Source organism: Carassius gibelio, chromosome B11 (genome assembly GCF_023724105.1).
Source record: "Carassius gibelio isolate Cgi1373 ecotype wild population from Czech Republic chromosome B11, carGib1.2-hapl.c, whole genome shotgun sequence".
Lineage (NCBI taxonomy): Eukaryota > Metazoa > Chordata > Actinopteri > Cypriniformes > Cyprinidae > Carassius > Carassius gibelio.
Window position 1 is genome coordinate 10,849,579 of NC_068406.1, and position 16,805 is coordinate 10,866,383.

At 35.5% G+C, this 16,805-nt stretch overlaps 1 protein-coding gene and 1 pseudogene across 4 annotated transcripts; one reads left to right on the forward strand and one right to left on the reverse strand.

The window, feature by feature from the left end:
• The first annotated feature begins 609 nt into the window (after positions 1 to 609).
• zbtb40 (zinc finger and BTB domain containing 40) lies at positions 610 to 12,652 on the forward strand. 4 transcript variants are annotated; one of them, XM_052569907.1, is made up of 17 exons: positions 610 to 730; positions 1,656 to 2,128; positions 2,220 to 2,341; positions 3,198 to 3,390; positions 3,535 to 3,674; positions 4,146 to 4,317; positions 4,413 to 4,549; positions 4,651 to 4,846; positions 5,331 to 5,449; positions 6,528 to 6,687; positions 6,791 to 7,150; positions 8,490 to 8,696; positions 8,782 to 8,946; positions 9,014 to 9,228; positions 10,044 to 10,203; positions 10,320 to 10,546; positions 11,901 to 12,652. In XM_052569907.1, exons 2-17 carry the CDS (start codon positions 1,663 to 1,665, stop codon positions 12,099 to 12,101), a joined length of 3,240 nt encoding a protein of 1,079 aa, XP_052425867.1. In that variant the 5' UTR covers positions 610 to 730; positions 1,656 to 1,662; the 3' UTR covers positions 12,102 to 12,652. The 4 variants fall into 4 exon arrangements, with proteins under 4 accessions (XP_052425867.1, XP_052425869.1, XP_052425868.1 ...); XM_052569909.1 differs by having other exon boundaries at positions 6,803 to 7,150; XM_052569908.1 differs by having other exon boundaries at positions 4,422 to 4,549.
• Positions 12,653 to 14,730: 2,078 nt separating this feature from the next.
• LOC127967942 (probable transmembrane reductase CYB561D1) lies at positions 14,731 to 15,367 on the reverse strand (annotated as a pseudogene).
• Positions 15,368 to 16,805: the final 1,438 nt, after the last annotated feature.

The following is a 16,805-nucleotide window of genomic DNA, read 5'->3' on the forward strand; positions in this document are numbered from 1 at the left end:
ACAGTGTTTTTGTTTGTTTGTTTGTTTTTAACTCTGTTCAACTGCAATATCTCTCCAAAAGATGAAAACATATCTTTAGCAAGAACATCATAAAGATTGAAAACTTGCTAAAATGTTCCCGAGATGTTTATTTTAAATCCATTTGAAAATAAATATTTATGACATTTGCATAACAAATTTATATTATAATAAAATATGACAATTGAATACATTTATATCATATTATATTATAGCCTATGTTTTCCATACAAAGTTAAGAACTGAGATTAGTCATTTTATTTGAACTTTTGTAGATGGCAGCAGTATCTTACTGGGTCTCAAGTGGTTAATACGACTTTATAAAATATGTTATACAGTGATTTACAACTTTAAACCTATCTCGCAATAAAGGGCATTTAATATAATTAATCGGTAATTATTCAAACACACACGATATTCATGTATTTTGTATCCATAAAGGTTTTCGGGTGCTTGTTGCGACTATATTAATGATGTCTGTGATGGAGTATTTGTCATTCTTTCCATTCAAAAGCTTCCCGATAACCAGCTGTTCTTTATACGCATGCGCATTAAAGAGCTTATCATGCCGCGCATGCGCATTATGTCATGGCTCGCTCATCTGTACGCGCATGCGCACTGTCGGAGTGTTTTGGGCCGAATCTTTATTTCGCAGCGGAATGTTGTCCTTCGAAGGAGTTTAAATAAAGAGCCGGATCATTTGAATTTAAAGGTAAAGGGGAAGTGTGTAGCTGTAGTTTACTGTTAGAGGCACAACGATTTGCCTCTAATATTGTGCCGTTTGCATTTTTGGCTGCTTTTGTTTTTTATATTAGCATCAGATAGCATGTCGGGTTAGCGGTAAACTGAAATGTCACTCATTGCATGCGATTATGGCATCGTTTATCCTTATCATTCCCCTATGCTTGGAATAAACGTGCTAAAATGTCTCCCTTTCAGTTATAAAAACACCTTAAGAGTTGTGCTTGTTTTCATTTAACTTCTATTTCATTTGTCATAATAATCAGATGCTTTTAGAGCAGCTGGGATAAACAGAGATGTTATGGTGTAACGTTACTATATTAGTCACCATAGATGAGCAGGTTTCTGTCAAGGACCTCTTATACATTTATTTAGGAACAGGGTAACGTTATTTGTATTTCACAAAAGAAAAAAAAAGGCCATCTTTGAGCACATTGTGTGTGTGTGTGTGTGTCTCGTTTCCCATTACAATTAATATCTAGAAAGTCTTAAACTTTAAAATTAAGTTTGTTGATCTGTCAATGGGGTAAGAAAAATAAACTAAGGAAATAAGGATTACTAATAATAAAGTAAATAATATAAATTTTATATAAGCATAAACTTACTTAAATCAAGATACATTTACTTGAGTGGGAAAATAGCCTAAAATGTTTTTTGTTGTTGTTGTTGGGGTAAATAAAAATAAATTGAATTAATGTTTAAAATAGAAACGTTTGCTTGCAAAGCAAAATAATTTAATATGTTGACTGTGTTTATGCTTAAAACAAGAACAAATATCTTTCAGTGAGGTCAGAAATTATATTACTTTTCTTTACCTGTTGACATATTGTTTTCTCATTTTAAGGATAAACCTACTTGATACATTGTTCTGCATTTCCTCTTTTCCACCTCTGCAGGTACAGGATGGAGCTCCCAAACTACAGCCGGCAGCTCATGCAGCAGCTGCATGCTTTACGTAAAGAGAGGCAGTTTTGCGACTGCTCCATCCTGGTGGGTGAGACCCCGCACCCCGCTCACAAGCTAGTGCTGGCGGCCTCCAGTATGTTACTGAAGTCTGTTCTGGAAGGTTCTGACAGCATCTCCATCGACACAGACTTACTGTCCTCTCAAGAGTTTTCTTCTCTTCTGGACATGGTGTACACTGGTAAACTGCCTCCTGGTAAACACAACTTCACCCGACTCATCGCCGCTGCAGACAGCTTGCAGATGTTTGATGTGGCCGTTGGTTGTAAGAACATTCTTACTGACCTCATGAAGCGGACTTCTGTCGAGACTGAGACTGAGTCGATGATACCTCAGGTTATTAAACATTGTGTTAAGGAGCCGTCTGAATCGGAAGAGCTTAAAAGGGACAAAAATAGTTTTGAAGGTAAAAAGTTGACTAATTAATAGTAGAGATTTCTCTTTGAGGTCACATTGTTCCAATGGTTTTCATGAATTATGTTTATTTCTGTTTTCAGAGGACAGAGCAGTTGAGTTGATCTCTCAAAATCAAGCTGGGGTCACAAAAATCCTCCAGAATGGACGATCGTATGTGAAGGTTCTTGAAATATGGGATACAGTATCCACAGAAGTGCGCCAGGTAAAATAATAATAAAAAAAAGAGATAAAACGATTTGATCATTCACTTTTTAAATAAACAGTTCACACAAAAATGAAGTTTTGCTGAAAATGTACTCACTCACAGGCCTTCATCATTACAGATTTGGGGAAATGTAGCATTACATCAGTTGCTCACCAGTGGATGGGTGCCAAACAGCTGATAAAAACATCACAATAATCCACAAGTTAGCCACACAACTCCAGTCTATTAGTTAACGTCTTTTGAAGTGAAATATTGCATTTTTGTAACAAAGAAATCCATCATTAAACATTTTTGACTTCATGCCATTGGTTATGGCCCAAATAATTTGTAATAATGCTTCCTACAATTAAACACTCTCACATCGAAATCCACTAACATATTTATTAACAACTGATTCTTCTCGTAAACAGCGTTTGATCTCAACATTTTTCACTGGAGAAAAACAATATTAGGAATGAGGACTCATATTTTAGCCTGAAATGAAAAGCTAAAAAAATGTTGTAGTGATGAATTTGTTTATTAAAAACATGAAGCTTTTCACTTTTATAGACATTAATTGATGAACAGGAGTTGTGTGCATTATTTCTGGATTATTGTGATGTTTTTATCAGCTATTTAGACTCTCATTCTGTCGGCACCCATTCACGGCAAGTATCTTTTGGTGAGCAAGTCACGTAATGTTTAATTTTCTCCAGATCTCTAATAACCAAACTCATCTACGCTTTGGATGGCCAGAGGGTAAATAAACATTCAGCAAATTTTCAGTTTAGAATGAACTGTTCCTTTAAAGCATATTGATGATCTGAAGATAGAGTTAGGACTGGATTCAGATCTCACTTCTGATCTTCTGCAGGTCATACTGGAGAGCTTCAAAGGAGATCCACCAGCAGATGAGGTTTACCAGAGGTTGCTCAATTGTGTGAAAGTAGAGAAAGTTGTGTCAGCTCAAACAGTCCTTACTTTGTTAGAACAGCTAAAATGTTTAAATCCTGAGCAGGGGTCAGTTTTGGAGGACGAGGGAAACAAGAGCTGTCCCGAGCCAGAAGGTGAGCTGACCTTTGTTGAGTGAAAGTGTGAAGTCTTGAATCATGGGGTATTAAAAGGATTCTAAAATGGCTAAACATTTCAGGCAGAATTTGTTAAACTTTGAGTGAATGTACAAATAAAGAGACTGCTCTCTTTACTTACAGTTCCTGCATCAGGAGTTCGGTGGTCTAGTGGGCTTTTGGCCCATATATCAGAACTATCTCATCACCTCTCCAGTGTCAGCAACCTCTCAGAGCTTTTGACCAGCGCAGTGAACAGATGTACAAATGAAGTGGAAAAAGAGGTGTATTTGTCCCTTACTGTTTCTAATATAAAACAGTACAACAGTACACAGTGATTATAATTTGTTATATACACACTACCATCTAAAGGTTTGAGGTTAGTTAGATTTATTGAATGCTTTTAGAAAGTCTCTTTTGGTCACAGAGGCTGCATTTGAAATAACCAATGTCTATTTGAATACATTTTAAAATGTAATTTATTCCTGTGATGCAAAGCTGAAATTTCACCAGCCATTACGCCAGTCTTCAGTGTCACATGATCAAACATTTCTCATTGTTATTATTTGAAAACAGATTTTTCTTTAAAACCTGATTCATTTTTTATGATTCTTTGATGAGTAGAAAGTTCAAAAGAAAAGCTTTTCTGAAATAGAAATCTTTTGAGTAATTGAATGCATCCTTTGCTGATTAAAGTATAAATGTATTTCCAAAAACAACAACAAATCTTACTGATGCCACACTTTTAAACTCAGGTAGTGCTGCAGTGCTGTTCTGGTCCATCTTCTGTAGAGGTGGTGGAAAGTTTGTTATGTAAACTCCGAGAGATGACCGTAAGTGAAGAAACGTTTCTGATGCTGCTCCATGAGGTGAAGGAAAGCTCCTCAGATGTGCTTCAGCTTCTGCAGTCCTTGAAAGACACAAGGGGTATGAACAGTAAAACGTGCCAACAATACCCAATCTGTTTCATCACACAGCCAATTCCTGATGACTTATACTTCTCATGACTTATTCTTCATCAGGTGACACAGCAGAAGACCGCAGTGGGGTGGAGTTGTTGAGGATATATCAGAACAGACTCATAGAACTGAATCTGGACCTCCAGCTTATCGAACAGAGCTTTAAAAAGGGTCCAGATATGAATGCAAATGAAAGAGAGGTACAGTACCTGTGTTGCATTATTAATCAGCTTTTCATAATTTAAAAGTAGCTTCAAAGCAAGGAAGCAGCTTTTACATGTATATATTTGTGTGCATTCAGTGTATTAAAGCTCTTCTGGGAGAGAAAGGAGATGCTGAGGTGGTTGGGAGGCTGATATCTGCAGCGCTGGATGGTTCACTGCAGGCCGTGACTGTTTGGAGGCTTCTGCTGTGGATAGAGACACACAGTCCAGAGCTGCAGCTCCTCATGCAGGAGGTCAAGGAGAAACCAAACGCTCCAAAACTTCTCCAAACCAGTGAGTGTTTAAAGGCTTTGAATTAGGGGTGCTCCGATCACGATCGGCCGATCGTTATGCGCATCTCGTCAGTAAAGCCGGTTTTCTTATCAGCGGTTAATTCCATCAGGTGCGTGATTTCACATAGAGCACCTGTTACTACACAGAGCCGTTGTTAATAGAGAAGATGCGCAAATCACGTTAATTTTCAGCGTTTATTGGCGCATCTTCTCAGTTAACAACGGCTCAGTGTAGTAACAGCTGCTCTATGTGAAATCACGCACCTGATGGAATTAACAGCTGATTAGAAAACCGGCTTTACTGACGAGATGTGCATTAACGATCGGCCGATCGTGATCGGAGCACCCCTACTTTGAATCAACACAATGCTTTTGGTTACTAGCTTTGTAGTTCTCTGAAAGGCTGAGTGTAAATTGCATCTTTAATAAGTGAATTAGACCAATTGCTCTGTGTTCCAAAATATTTTTGCTGTTTTGTTTTTTAGTTAAAGACATAGATGTGCTCTTTAAGCACAAATCACTCATCCTGGAAACAGTCAGTAACATTACCCTGCTCGAACAAGGTTTGAACACAGTGGATCATGGGACAGAGGAATTTGCTGAGGTAAGAGGCGGAGGAAAAATATAATAAATGTATTAAATATATGCCTTAATTTGCATAATGCACACACTGTCAGTGTGCGTGTATATATATATATATATATATATATATATATATATATATATATTTTTTTTATATTTTATATATATATTTTATATATATATATAATATTTATACACACACACACACACACACAAACACATACAGACATGACTGTTCGGTTATTATATTTTCGGTACAGCAGGAATATTTAATGTTAATTTTTAAATTAAACAGCGACTTACTGAACTAATTGCTCTTACTTAAAATATATTAAATTATAATGAACATTTTCTTAGGGATAAAAATCTACCTCAGCTTATGATCTAAACTATAGGGAGCCCTTTTACATTATTATAAGTTAACAATTAAAAACAGAGGCCAAACTTACACATAATGCAGTTTTTAAATTAAATTCGAAGTTAAAAAACTTCTATTTGTTGTTGAAATATATTAATTTACACAGTGGCTGTCATTAGCTGTTGCATAACTGATTTATTTAAACAATAAATACAATTAAGACATCACTAACAAGTAAAGTAAAATACAATGAGCATATAATATTTAGCAAAATGCTCTTCTCTAGACATTTCTCATATGTTTTAAAAAGTTTGGTTTTGGTTTGATTTTTTAAAATGTGTATTTAATTTATGCCTGTGATGACAAAGCTGACTTTCAGATTGTGGAAAACTGTGATACTTTTTTTTTTTTTTTTTTTTTTTTTGCTGCATTCTTTGAGAAATCAAAAGTTCAAATGAACAGCATTTGTATGAAATGGAAACCCTTTTGTAACATTATAATTCTTTACTGTCACTTTTGATCAATTCCATGTGTCCTCGCTGAATAGAATTATTCATTTCTTTCAAAATTATAATAATAATTAAAACAATACATCCCGATCACAAACTTTTAAATGCTAGTGTAATTTGTAATAACAGTGTAATAACAGATGCATATTTAAAAACATCCACTCCAGAATAATAAACTAACTGCAAAGTAAATAAAATTCAACATTATATAACATTACTTTTGTGCGTCCCAGTTTCTCCAGAGCTGTCGGAGGGCCGATGGTGAGCTGGAGTCAGTTCATCAGACTGTGGAGAGAGTTTTGAGTCGTGACTCAGAGTTTGCCAGTTCACTGTGCCAGCTGCTGTCTGCCAACCAGCAGAACGTCCCGCAGCTGAAAGACCTCAAACATCCTGGTGAAGGACCTCTCAGTGCACACAGATTTCTGTCCAAGTGATATGATAGTTAGGCATCACTTAATGGAAACAAACCTTAATATTTTACTCTTTTTCTAAACAGGGCCTCTGCCAGATTCTGCGAAATCTGAGGTTGAACAAGAAGAATCTACAGCAGACTCTGAGGATGATGATGGAGAAGACCCCAAAACAAAAGGCAGAAGAAAGGCTGTCCCTGTGTCGTACGGGTGCGAGTGGTGTAAAAAGGCGTTTGACTTTAAGTGTCGTCTGATAAAGCACAGGAAAGGCTGTGCCCTGGCGCCGGGGAAGGAGCAGCGCTGCTCAGAGTGTTCGGTGGCCTTTCCGACGCTCAAGAGCCTTCACCAGCACTGCATGGAAGTCCATGGTGGCCCTCCGGCGAAGAAGAAGAAAACAGAGCAAGTGCCATGTGACATGTGCGACAAAACTTTCAAACACTCTTCAGGTGTGCAGAGATCCTTTTCAAGCTGAACAAAAAGGCTGGCTCATACAAGTGATGCAGATCCAAAACCGGCCTGCAACAGTATTCTCTTATAAATAATAATTATGATGTCAAAAGTACTTGAAAACTTGAAGTCATTGTTTTAATTTAATTTGTTATTATTAGTAGTATAATGATATTTGGTAACACTTTATTTGAAGGTGTCCTTTCTGTGTTACATGTATTTACTATTATAATAACAATTAATTATGCATAATTACATGCAAGTAACCCTAAGCCAAACCCTAAATCCTATCCCTAACCATATATTTAGAACATGTACCGTATTTTTCGGACTATAAGTCGCACCTGAGTATAAGTCGCATCAGTCCAAAAATGAGTCATGACGAGGGAAAAACATATATAAGTCGCACTGGACTATAAGTCGCATTTATTTAGAACCAAGAGAAAACATTACCGTCTACAGCCACGAGAGGGCGCTCTATGTTTTCAGTGTAGACTACAGGAGCACTGAGCAGCATAGGGCGCCCTCTGGTGGCTGTAGATGGTAATGTTTTCTCTTGGTTCATTACTCTTGGTTCATGTCAAATTAATTTTGATAAGTCGCACCTGACTATAAGTCGCAGGACCAGCCAAACTATGAAAAAAAGTGTGACTTATAGTCCGTAAAATACGGTAGTTAATTAATATTACTTAAATGTATAATTACACTGTGACAAGGACACCTGAATATAAAGTGACAAATATATAGATTAATATTTAACTTTCATTAACAACAACAATGATAAACTACATTAAATGTAAATATTTTGTATTGTTTCATATTTATGTTCATATTACAAATTAAATAATATTATTTATTATGATGGTAAATAATAATAATAATATAAATATTGTTATGTTATGAATGAAAATATACACTATAATACTAGTTACTAATATGATTATACAAAAAAGTAATTAATTATTATTAAGCTAAAATGTTATTGAAAACACTTGTTTATTTAAAAACCATTATCAATATATTGTTATTCATAACATATAGTATACATATTATGGTATTAATTATGAATTAAATGATGATAATAATAATAATAATAACAACAATAATAATAATATACATTATTATTGGTAGCATTATTGTTAGTGTTTTTATTAGAAATATTATTAGTAGTATTGTTATTAATTAAATAATCTGATGTTTTCATTAGCATGTTACTTTTTGCTATGGTATCAGAATTGGTATCGAGAGTCCTAAAAACTGGTTTGAAATGTTGAAATGTGAAAATATCTCATCTCTATAAAATTCTTTCAAGTAAATATCTCTATAAATATCTTTCAGGTCTTTTATATCATAAACGCACTGAACATTTCGAGGAGAGACCATACGCATGCGAGGAGTGCGGGGCGAAGTTTGCTGCTACCTCGTCTCTGAAGAACCACATGCGTCTACACACAGGAGAAAAACCCTTCCACTGCAAACACTGCGACATGAGCTTTTCTGTGGCCGCTGCTCTCTCATACCACACCAAGAAGAAGCATGCTGAGGGTGGGATGGTTCAAACATGTGTTGTACGTATATCATATGTGTGTCATATATAGCAAATGTGGAAACCAATGTGTGGCATTTGCAGGTAAAATGTACTGCTGTCAGTACTGCTCAGCCTCATTTGCTCAGTCCATTGAACTGACGCGTCACGTCCGCACGCACACGGGAGACAAACCTTATGTCTGCAGGGAATGCGGCAAAGGCTTCAAACAAGCCAACGGGCTGTCCGTCCATCTGCAGAACTTCCACAGTGAGCACATCCACACTTGATACATTTCACTTTCTAATGAACACAAACTAAACTAGTGTCTCATCAGACATTACAGAGCCACATGACTGCCAGAAATGCCGAGTGAGTTTCTCCTCTCTGGACGAGCTCCGTCAGCACATCCAGGAGGTGCATCCCAAAGAGCTGCACCAGTGTCCCGAGTGCAGCAAGATCTTCAACAGTGAAGCCAATCTGGAGAAGCACATGAACATTCATGACGGGAACAAACCTTACGGCTGCAAGATGTGTAAAAAGTCCTATCAGGTGAAAACAACTCACTTCATCTGTTGAATGATAAAGGATACATTTCTCTGACAACAGAAAACTGTTACAACGTAGCTCTCTTTTTGTGCAATTTGCTTAAAAGGGCTACGTTTATGCATGAAACAAAGAAGTACAGAGACTCCTAAATGTATTTCAACACTTAAACTACACATAAAAATTAGTACACGTAAATGCATTTTATACGAAATATCAAACCCAATGATATTTATTTAAAATTAATTTCTATGAATTTAGCAGAAGCATTTAACCAAAGAAACATTATAATATTATATTATATTATTCAGAAGTTAAATAGGTTAAATAGATTTTTTTTAATACCTTTGAAAGACATCTTTTATACTTGCCAAGGCTTATTTATTTGTTTAAAAAAATACAGAAAAAATTGTGCTATTGTGAAATACTTTTGCAAATTAAAATATCTATTTTCTATTTTTATATACTTTAAAATGTAATTTATTCCTGTAATCAAAAGATGACTTTTCAGCATCATTACTTCAGTCTTCAGTGTCACATGATCCTTCAGAAATCATTCTGATGTGCTGATTTCCTGCTCAAACATTTCTTATTATTATCAATGTTAAAATCAGTTTTGGTTGATTATTTGATGAGCATATAGAATTATGTTTTCATTTTATAATACATATTGTTTTATATTTGTGTAATCTAGTGTTAAATATATCATTATATTATTATTCTAAATATATGTGTAGTTATTTTATTTTTTTATATTTATTTTAAATATATAAGATAAAATATAAAATAAACATAAAAAAAAACATTTGTTTCTGTTTCAGACGCTCTCTGGTCTGTGGTACCACAATCGTACGGCTCACCCCGAGAGCGCATCTGCCCAGGGCAACAAAGCTATCAAATCTCTGCTGCAGTGTGACAAGTGTGACAAGACATTTAGCAACCGAAATAGTCTGTTAAAACACCAGATAACCAATCACAAAGGTAAGGAGTGACCACTGATCCTAGAAAGTTATTACTGTTAGTTACATTTACCCTGTACTAGTATTGATTGATTGTGTGTGTGTGTGTGTGTGTGTGTGTGTGTGTGTGTTTTTCAGAAGTGCACTTGTGGAAGTGTGTGAACTGTGACAGCACTATGACGAGTGAGCAGGAGCTCCAGCAGCACATATGCAGCGGTCAGGCGAGTCAGAGCGGCTCTGTGTTCAGCTGCGTGGTCTGCTCTCTCCACTTCACCTCAGAGACTGAGTTCCAGCAGCACTTCCTGTCCAAACATCTGCAGGTCATGCAAGAGGAAGCACAGACACAGGCCTCCAGTGCTCAAACGGTGACGCCCCGACCCAAATCAAAAAGCTCTCATATTCAAACATTTAAAGGGATTGTTTACCCCAAAAAATGGAAATTCTGTCATGAATTACTCACCCTCATGTCGTTCCAAACCTGTAAGACCTGTTCCTCTTCAGAACACAAATGAAGATATTCCTGATGAAATCTGAGAGCTTTCTGCCCTGCACAGACAGCAACACAAATAAAGTGGAAGTGACATGACATACAGCCGAGTATTTGTGCTCTGCATTTAACTCATCCAAAGTGCACACACACAAACCGTGAACACACACCCGGAGCAGTGGGCAGCTATTTAGCAGTTGGGGGTTCGGTGCCTTGCTCAAGGGCCCCTCAGTCGTGGTATTGCCAGCCCAAGACTCGAACCCACACGCTTAGGGTCAGGAGTCAAACTCTCTAACCACTAGGCCACGACTTCCCCCTGAAATACCACGGTCAAGGCCCAGAAAATTAGTAAGGACATTTTTAAAATACATCCTGGTACTCTTATGAACACACGTCAAAGAATGACACAGAAGAGAAGAAAGTGTAGAAAAAAGTTGCTATTTTCATTTTCTTCAGAAGTCGCTATTTTTGTTGTTTTCACAAAAAGTATTCTCGTAGCTTCATAACATTACGGTTGAACCACTGATGTCACACGGACTATTTTAACCGTGTCCTTACTACCTTTGACCTTGAATGTGTCAGTTTGTTACTTTCTATGTTGGGTCAGAAAGCTCTCGGATTTCATCATAAATATCTTAATTCATCTCTCTAAATATGAAAAAAGGTTTTATGGGTTTTTGACGATATGAGGGTGAGTAATTAATGACAGACCTTTCATTTTTGGGTGAACTACCTCTTTAAGATATTAGAAATAGTGCATTTATTTGTGGGAAGTGAAATTAAGTTTATTCTGCAGTGCAAATATTGTTTAAAAGGATTATGAACATTAATAAAAAAAAACAATAATAATAATAATATGAAGATCATACTGTTATCCATGAATTCCATCTGTTTTACGTAATGATTAAATGATTTTACAAGAAATAATAATTATAATATACACAATTTTTTCATGGTTTTATTAGTATTATTGATGTCTAATTATTATTATTATAAATATAATAAATGAACAAGTGTTTTTATTAGCACATAGATTTTTACTATTACATCTAATTGGTATAAATGATCATGAAATATCATTTTTCGGCACATCATTTATGGCAGTGTTGTGAAAACACCATCGTTAATATGTTTATTAAACAAAACATGCCAAATGCCAACAATCAGTAATGATTTAATCATAAATTATTCATTTTAGAAAAAAATGGCAAGGTATTTGTGACTCTTTCCAGGTGATTCAGTGTGAGGATGCAGCCGGTCAAGAGGCGGAGCAAGTGATTAGCCTCGACCAATCCCAGATTGAAGGGTCTCCGCAGCTGTTTGTGGCTCTGGGTGATCAGCAGGAAGCAGCCAGTGGCGCTGGAATCGTGGCTGTGAGTATGGAGGATCTACTGAACGGCACCGTCACGCTCATCTGTGAAGAGGGCCAGTGAACTCTGGGCTTTATGATCATGACTTTGCTTTGAAGCCGAGTGCATGTAACAGTTGTTTTTTGTTTTGTTTTGTTTTTGTACAAGAATGAATATGATTTTTAATGAACACAGGCTTTAGTCTCTGGGTCACTTGATTTGTTTTTCCCTCTTGGAAGAGTGTTTTTCAGGCTTATCGTACACTAGCATGCAAAATCTGTTAAAAATAGTGTAAGATGACATCAGTCTCTTCAGTGCAGTCTTAATCTCTTTTCTTTGTTTCATTATGAACTATTTATTTAGCACAAACAGATTTTAAATGAGAAAAGTCACTTGAATTTGTTTCCAACACATTATCTACCTCTGATCAAGCGTCATGTACAGGGATCATTTTAGTTTCTGGCATGCTTTATGATTGTTTTTCTGCTGAAAATAACACGTGACAAAGCGAAGTGTAAGATTAACTTTTCATTTCTAGAATGTTATGAATGCAATTTTAAATAGAGATGAGAATTTACTTTGTATAAGTATAAATGGCAAATATTATTAAAGGTATGACTTTATAAGCAGGTAAACATTTTAAGTATTTTTGTAAATTTTACATTTATTTAAAAGAAATTCACAAAGCATTGATTAAAAACAATCATTTACTGTTCATATGAAAGACAACACCAACCCTCAAAAACTTTTCATACAGTAAGGTTTATAGTGTAAAATAGTCAAAAATATATATAGTTCTTTGTTAATATGCCAGTAATTCACAGACAACCCTGAGTCATTGTTTTTTTACATTCATTAAGCTGTAGCTTTTAAATCTGAAACTCCGACCGCACTGTGCAGTTACACAAAAAATATCTGTACACTCAATAGAAACTTTTGATGTTGAATCAATACAGAAAATATTCTGGATTAAACTGCAATTCTTCAAAGTTTACTTAAAAATGTACTCCTCCTCAGGCGATCCAAGATGTAGATTAGGTTGTTTCTTGTGGATTACTATGATGTTTTTATCAGCTGTTAGGAATTGCATTCTGACGGCACCCATTCACTGGTGTGAAAGTGATTCAATACTATATTTATTCAAATCTGTTCCTGTGAAGAATCTCTTACGGCCTGACAGTGAGTAAACTACTAGCAAATTTTCATTTTCGGATGAACTACTACTGGAAATATAGACACAAACACACAGCTGGTCTTCAGCCATAATGAAAATAAATGTGGGGTATGGCAAATTTCTTCTCGCATTCCCAGTCCAGACAAAGAAAAAACCTAATAACTAATTTTTATATCATGTCAGTATCATACAGACAGTATATGGATGAAGGTGCACAATCAAATACTGCAACATGAACAAACAGAACTACAGCACTCTAAAATAATGCTAAACTTACACAGACAGTGTTGAATGAAGAGAGGAATGTGACAATGCATATAACATTTTCAAGCTTGCTATAAAAAATAAGCATATTCTTGCAATGCAAATGTTTATTTTCCTAGAGTGCCGCAAGGCTCCCTATTCAGCAGTGCATAGTAACATAACACCAAAAAACAGCTCCCAATTCATCACCTAAAATGTGTCCTGTGCAAAGCACAGCCAGTTGTTTGTAAGCTTAAAAAAATAAGAATATAGATATGTTCAAGCATATCCTCTAAAACAGAATATCAGTAGTCAGCTTACTTAAATGTGCATTTAGGGTGAATACATTCAGTTGTGAGAATGAGTTCAACAAACTCACTATGAACGTCAAACATTCTTTGTGTTTTTAACAAAAAATTATGTAAATACTGAAAATATGCAAAATGCAACTATATTTTCAGTGCACAGTCTTTGGGAACAAGAGCAACTGAAAAATAAAATGCCAGGTAGATTCTGAAATAATTTACCTAAGGTTTCACAATAAATCACAAGGACTCACTGGATCATGTAATCATTAACAGCATGTTCACTTTCTTAAAGTACATACACTTCACTAACGGCCTTAAAGGGATAGTTCACCCAAAAATGAAAATTCTGTCATTAATTACATGTCGTTCCAAACCTGTAAGACCTTCGTTCATCTTTGGAACACAAATTAAGATATTTTTGATGAAATCCAAGAGCTTTCCGATCCTCCATAGACAGCAAGGCAACTGAAATGTTACCAGGCTCAGAAAGTTGCCCATTGAATATAGTTGTTATTTTTGTTTTCTTTGCGCACAAAAAGTATTCTTGCAGCTTCGTAAAATTATGGTTTATGTTCTCAAGATAAACAAAGGTCTTACAAGTTTGGAAAAAATGAGGGTGAGTAACAAATGACAGAATTTAAATTTTAGGGTGAACGCTTCATTTAAGTTGCTTAAGTTTAACAGACTTTTTGTTGGCTCTAATTTGTTCTCTTAAAATACAACAGTGCTCTTGGACTTTATACTGACACCTACTGGCCTGGATGAATGTTTAGTGTTTACCCTTTTATGTAGAAATTAGTATTTCTATCTCTACCTTTACAAGACTGCAAGTACACATAAAGTGTGCCATTTGGGGCAAAGCCAAAATGTTATGTGAGTGCACATCATATAAAATATAAGTGTGTTGTTGTTTTTTTTTTGTCTAAAGTGCTGCTTCCAAAGCCTACTATAGTCCAGATAAATAGGCTCTAATTTGAGGCTTTAGTTTTCAGTTAGTAATCTTCTTTTTGGGCAGGAAAGCACTAGCGATTTGGTTCATCACCACTAAGGCAGGAAAAAGTGGAATGAGTAGGAATATATACCAGACTGTGCCTGTCACCAATGCTTGAAACCAGTCTGTAAACATGGCTTACATGACAGCGATGGTGGCCAGCAGGTAGGCCAGCAGACCACAGGTGGCATGATGAGTTTGGGGAAAAGGAGAAAGACGCCACAGATCGCCCGCAGGATGGTAGCAGCCATAGTAGCGACTCCCAGCAGGCTGTGCCAGGAAGTGAAGTGAGGATGCTCCTTTATGTTCTTGCTGGTCACCATGAAGCCGAATCCTGTAGCTCCACACACCAGTAGCAGAGGCTGGAAGAACCAGTGCAGACGGACCTTCCACTTATGTGATTTGAAGCAGAACGGCCTGCCCTCGGTAGATAAAAGCAGGAACCTTTCAGTCATGCACAGGCAAAACTAAAACAGAAGACAGAAATTTTAATGCTTTCATGAAGACCCTTAAAAGTACATAAAACAGCAGTTTTTGAAAATGTCTATGCATTATCTTTGTTTATAAAAACGTGAGATGCGAGGTTCAGAAAAGCTTTTTGTTAAAGTGCAATTCAGAATACCTCTTCTGCCATGACAAAACACTTGCCAAGCCAAATTGCTACTTTAAAAAACAAAAACAAATGCTTTTCCCACCTCCAGGGTCCTCTGATTGGTCCATTGTTTTGGAGTTCAAAGTAATAAGCATGATGAGTGTGTAAAAGTTGAAATTCTTTAAAATGCAGCACTTGTGTATAAGACACTGCAAAAGATGCAGGCACACCGGTCATTCAAGTCTGTCTAGAGCATAATTACATGGAAATCAATGGGAAATTAGTGCATTGAAATGGAAAAATGCCTTCTGTGGGAACAGCCCTTTCCTCTAGTCTTTAAGAAATCATTCTGAAGATGATTTGTTGCTCAAGAAATATTTCTTATTTTTATCAATGTTAAAAACAGTTTGGGCTGCTAAATATTTTTGTTGAAACTGATGCAATTTTTTAGGATTCTTTTATAAATAGAAAGCACAAAAAACAGTTTATTTAGAACTGAATGTTTTGCAAAAAATAAATAAAAATAAAGGACTATTTGCTATACTGTACATGGGTTAAAATGATGAGACTAACCTCTGTCAGGTCATGTCACATTATTAGTACAGAATGTGTTATCTTTGTCATCAAGGTGAATGTAATCAGATTCCTACGTGAAAGCAGCTGAATCCATTGGCTTTGTGTTTCACCACACTCAATTCATTATTTACAAAAGACATATTTTTTTCATTCCCTGAGAGGCTGAACTTCACTGAAACACAATGCATTATTAAAAACTCCAGGAGTGATTATATATATATATATATATATATATATATATATATATATATATATATATATATATATATATATATATATATATATATAATATTATCATTTTATCAATCTATGCCTGAAAACATGATGAATTGTATAATATTTTGTGTATTTGAATGTATAAAAATTTACCCCAAGCGACATGCAGACAAGTTGCCATGAGAAGAGACCTGGAACTAATAAACACGGGAGATTTTTAATATTTAGAAATACTTCATATTAATTTTCATTTTATGACCAAAAAATATATGCTTACTGTCATTAGTTTATGGTCATATTACAGAATAACCATGGTACACGTCCAAAAATCATAGTAATGCCATGGTTCTTTATTGTACTTTCAAATTGAAAAATGAAAATACTATTACATCACCATGGTACATCTCGTCAAAAACATATACAAATATTCAAAATCATTGTAATATCACACTACTTTGATATATACCATGGAAGTGACTGATTATTGTATTTATAACCCATGGTACTCCAATGTACTTCATAAAATATCATAAAATTTGAATAATACACTTCCGAAACATGGTACTACCATGGTAACATCTAAAACCTAATGCATTTATTGTCGTATTGTAGAAATGGATACATTTGGAGTAGACAAGACAAGATCCTTTCACTTCTATTTACTCTATATACATATTCATAAATCAAT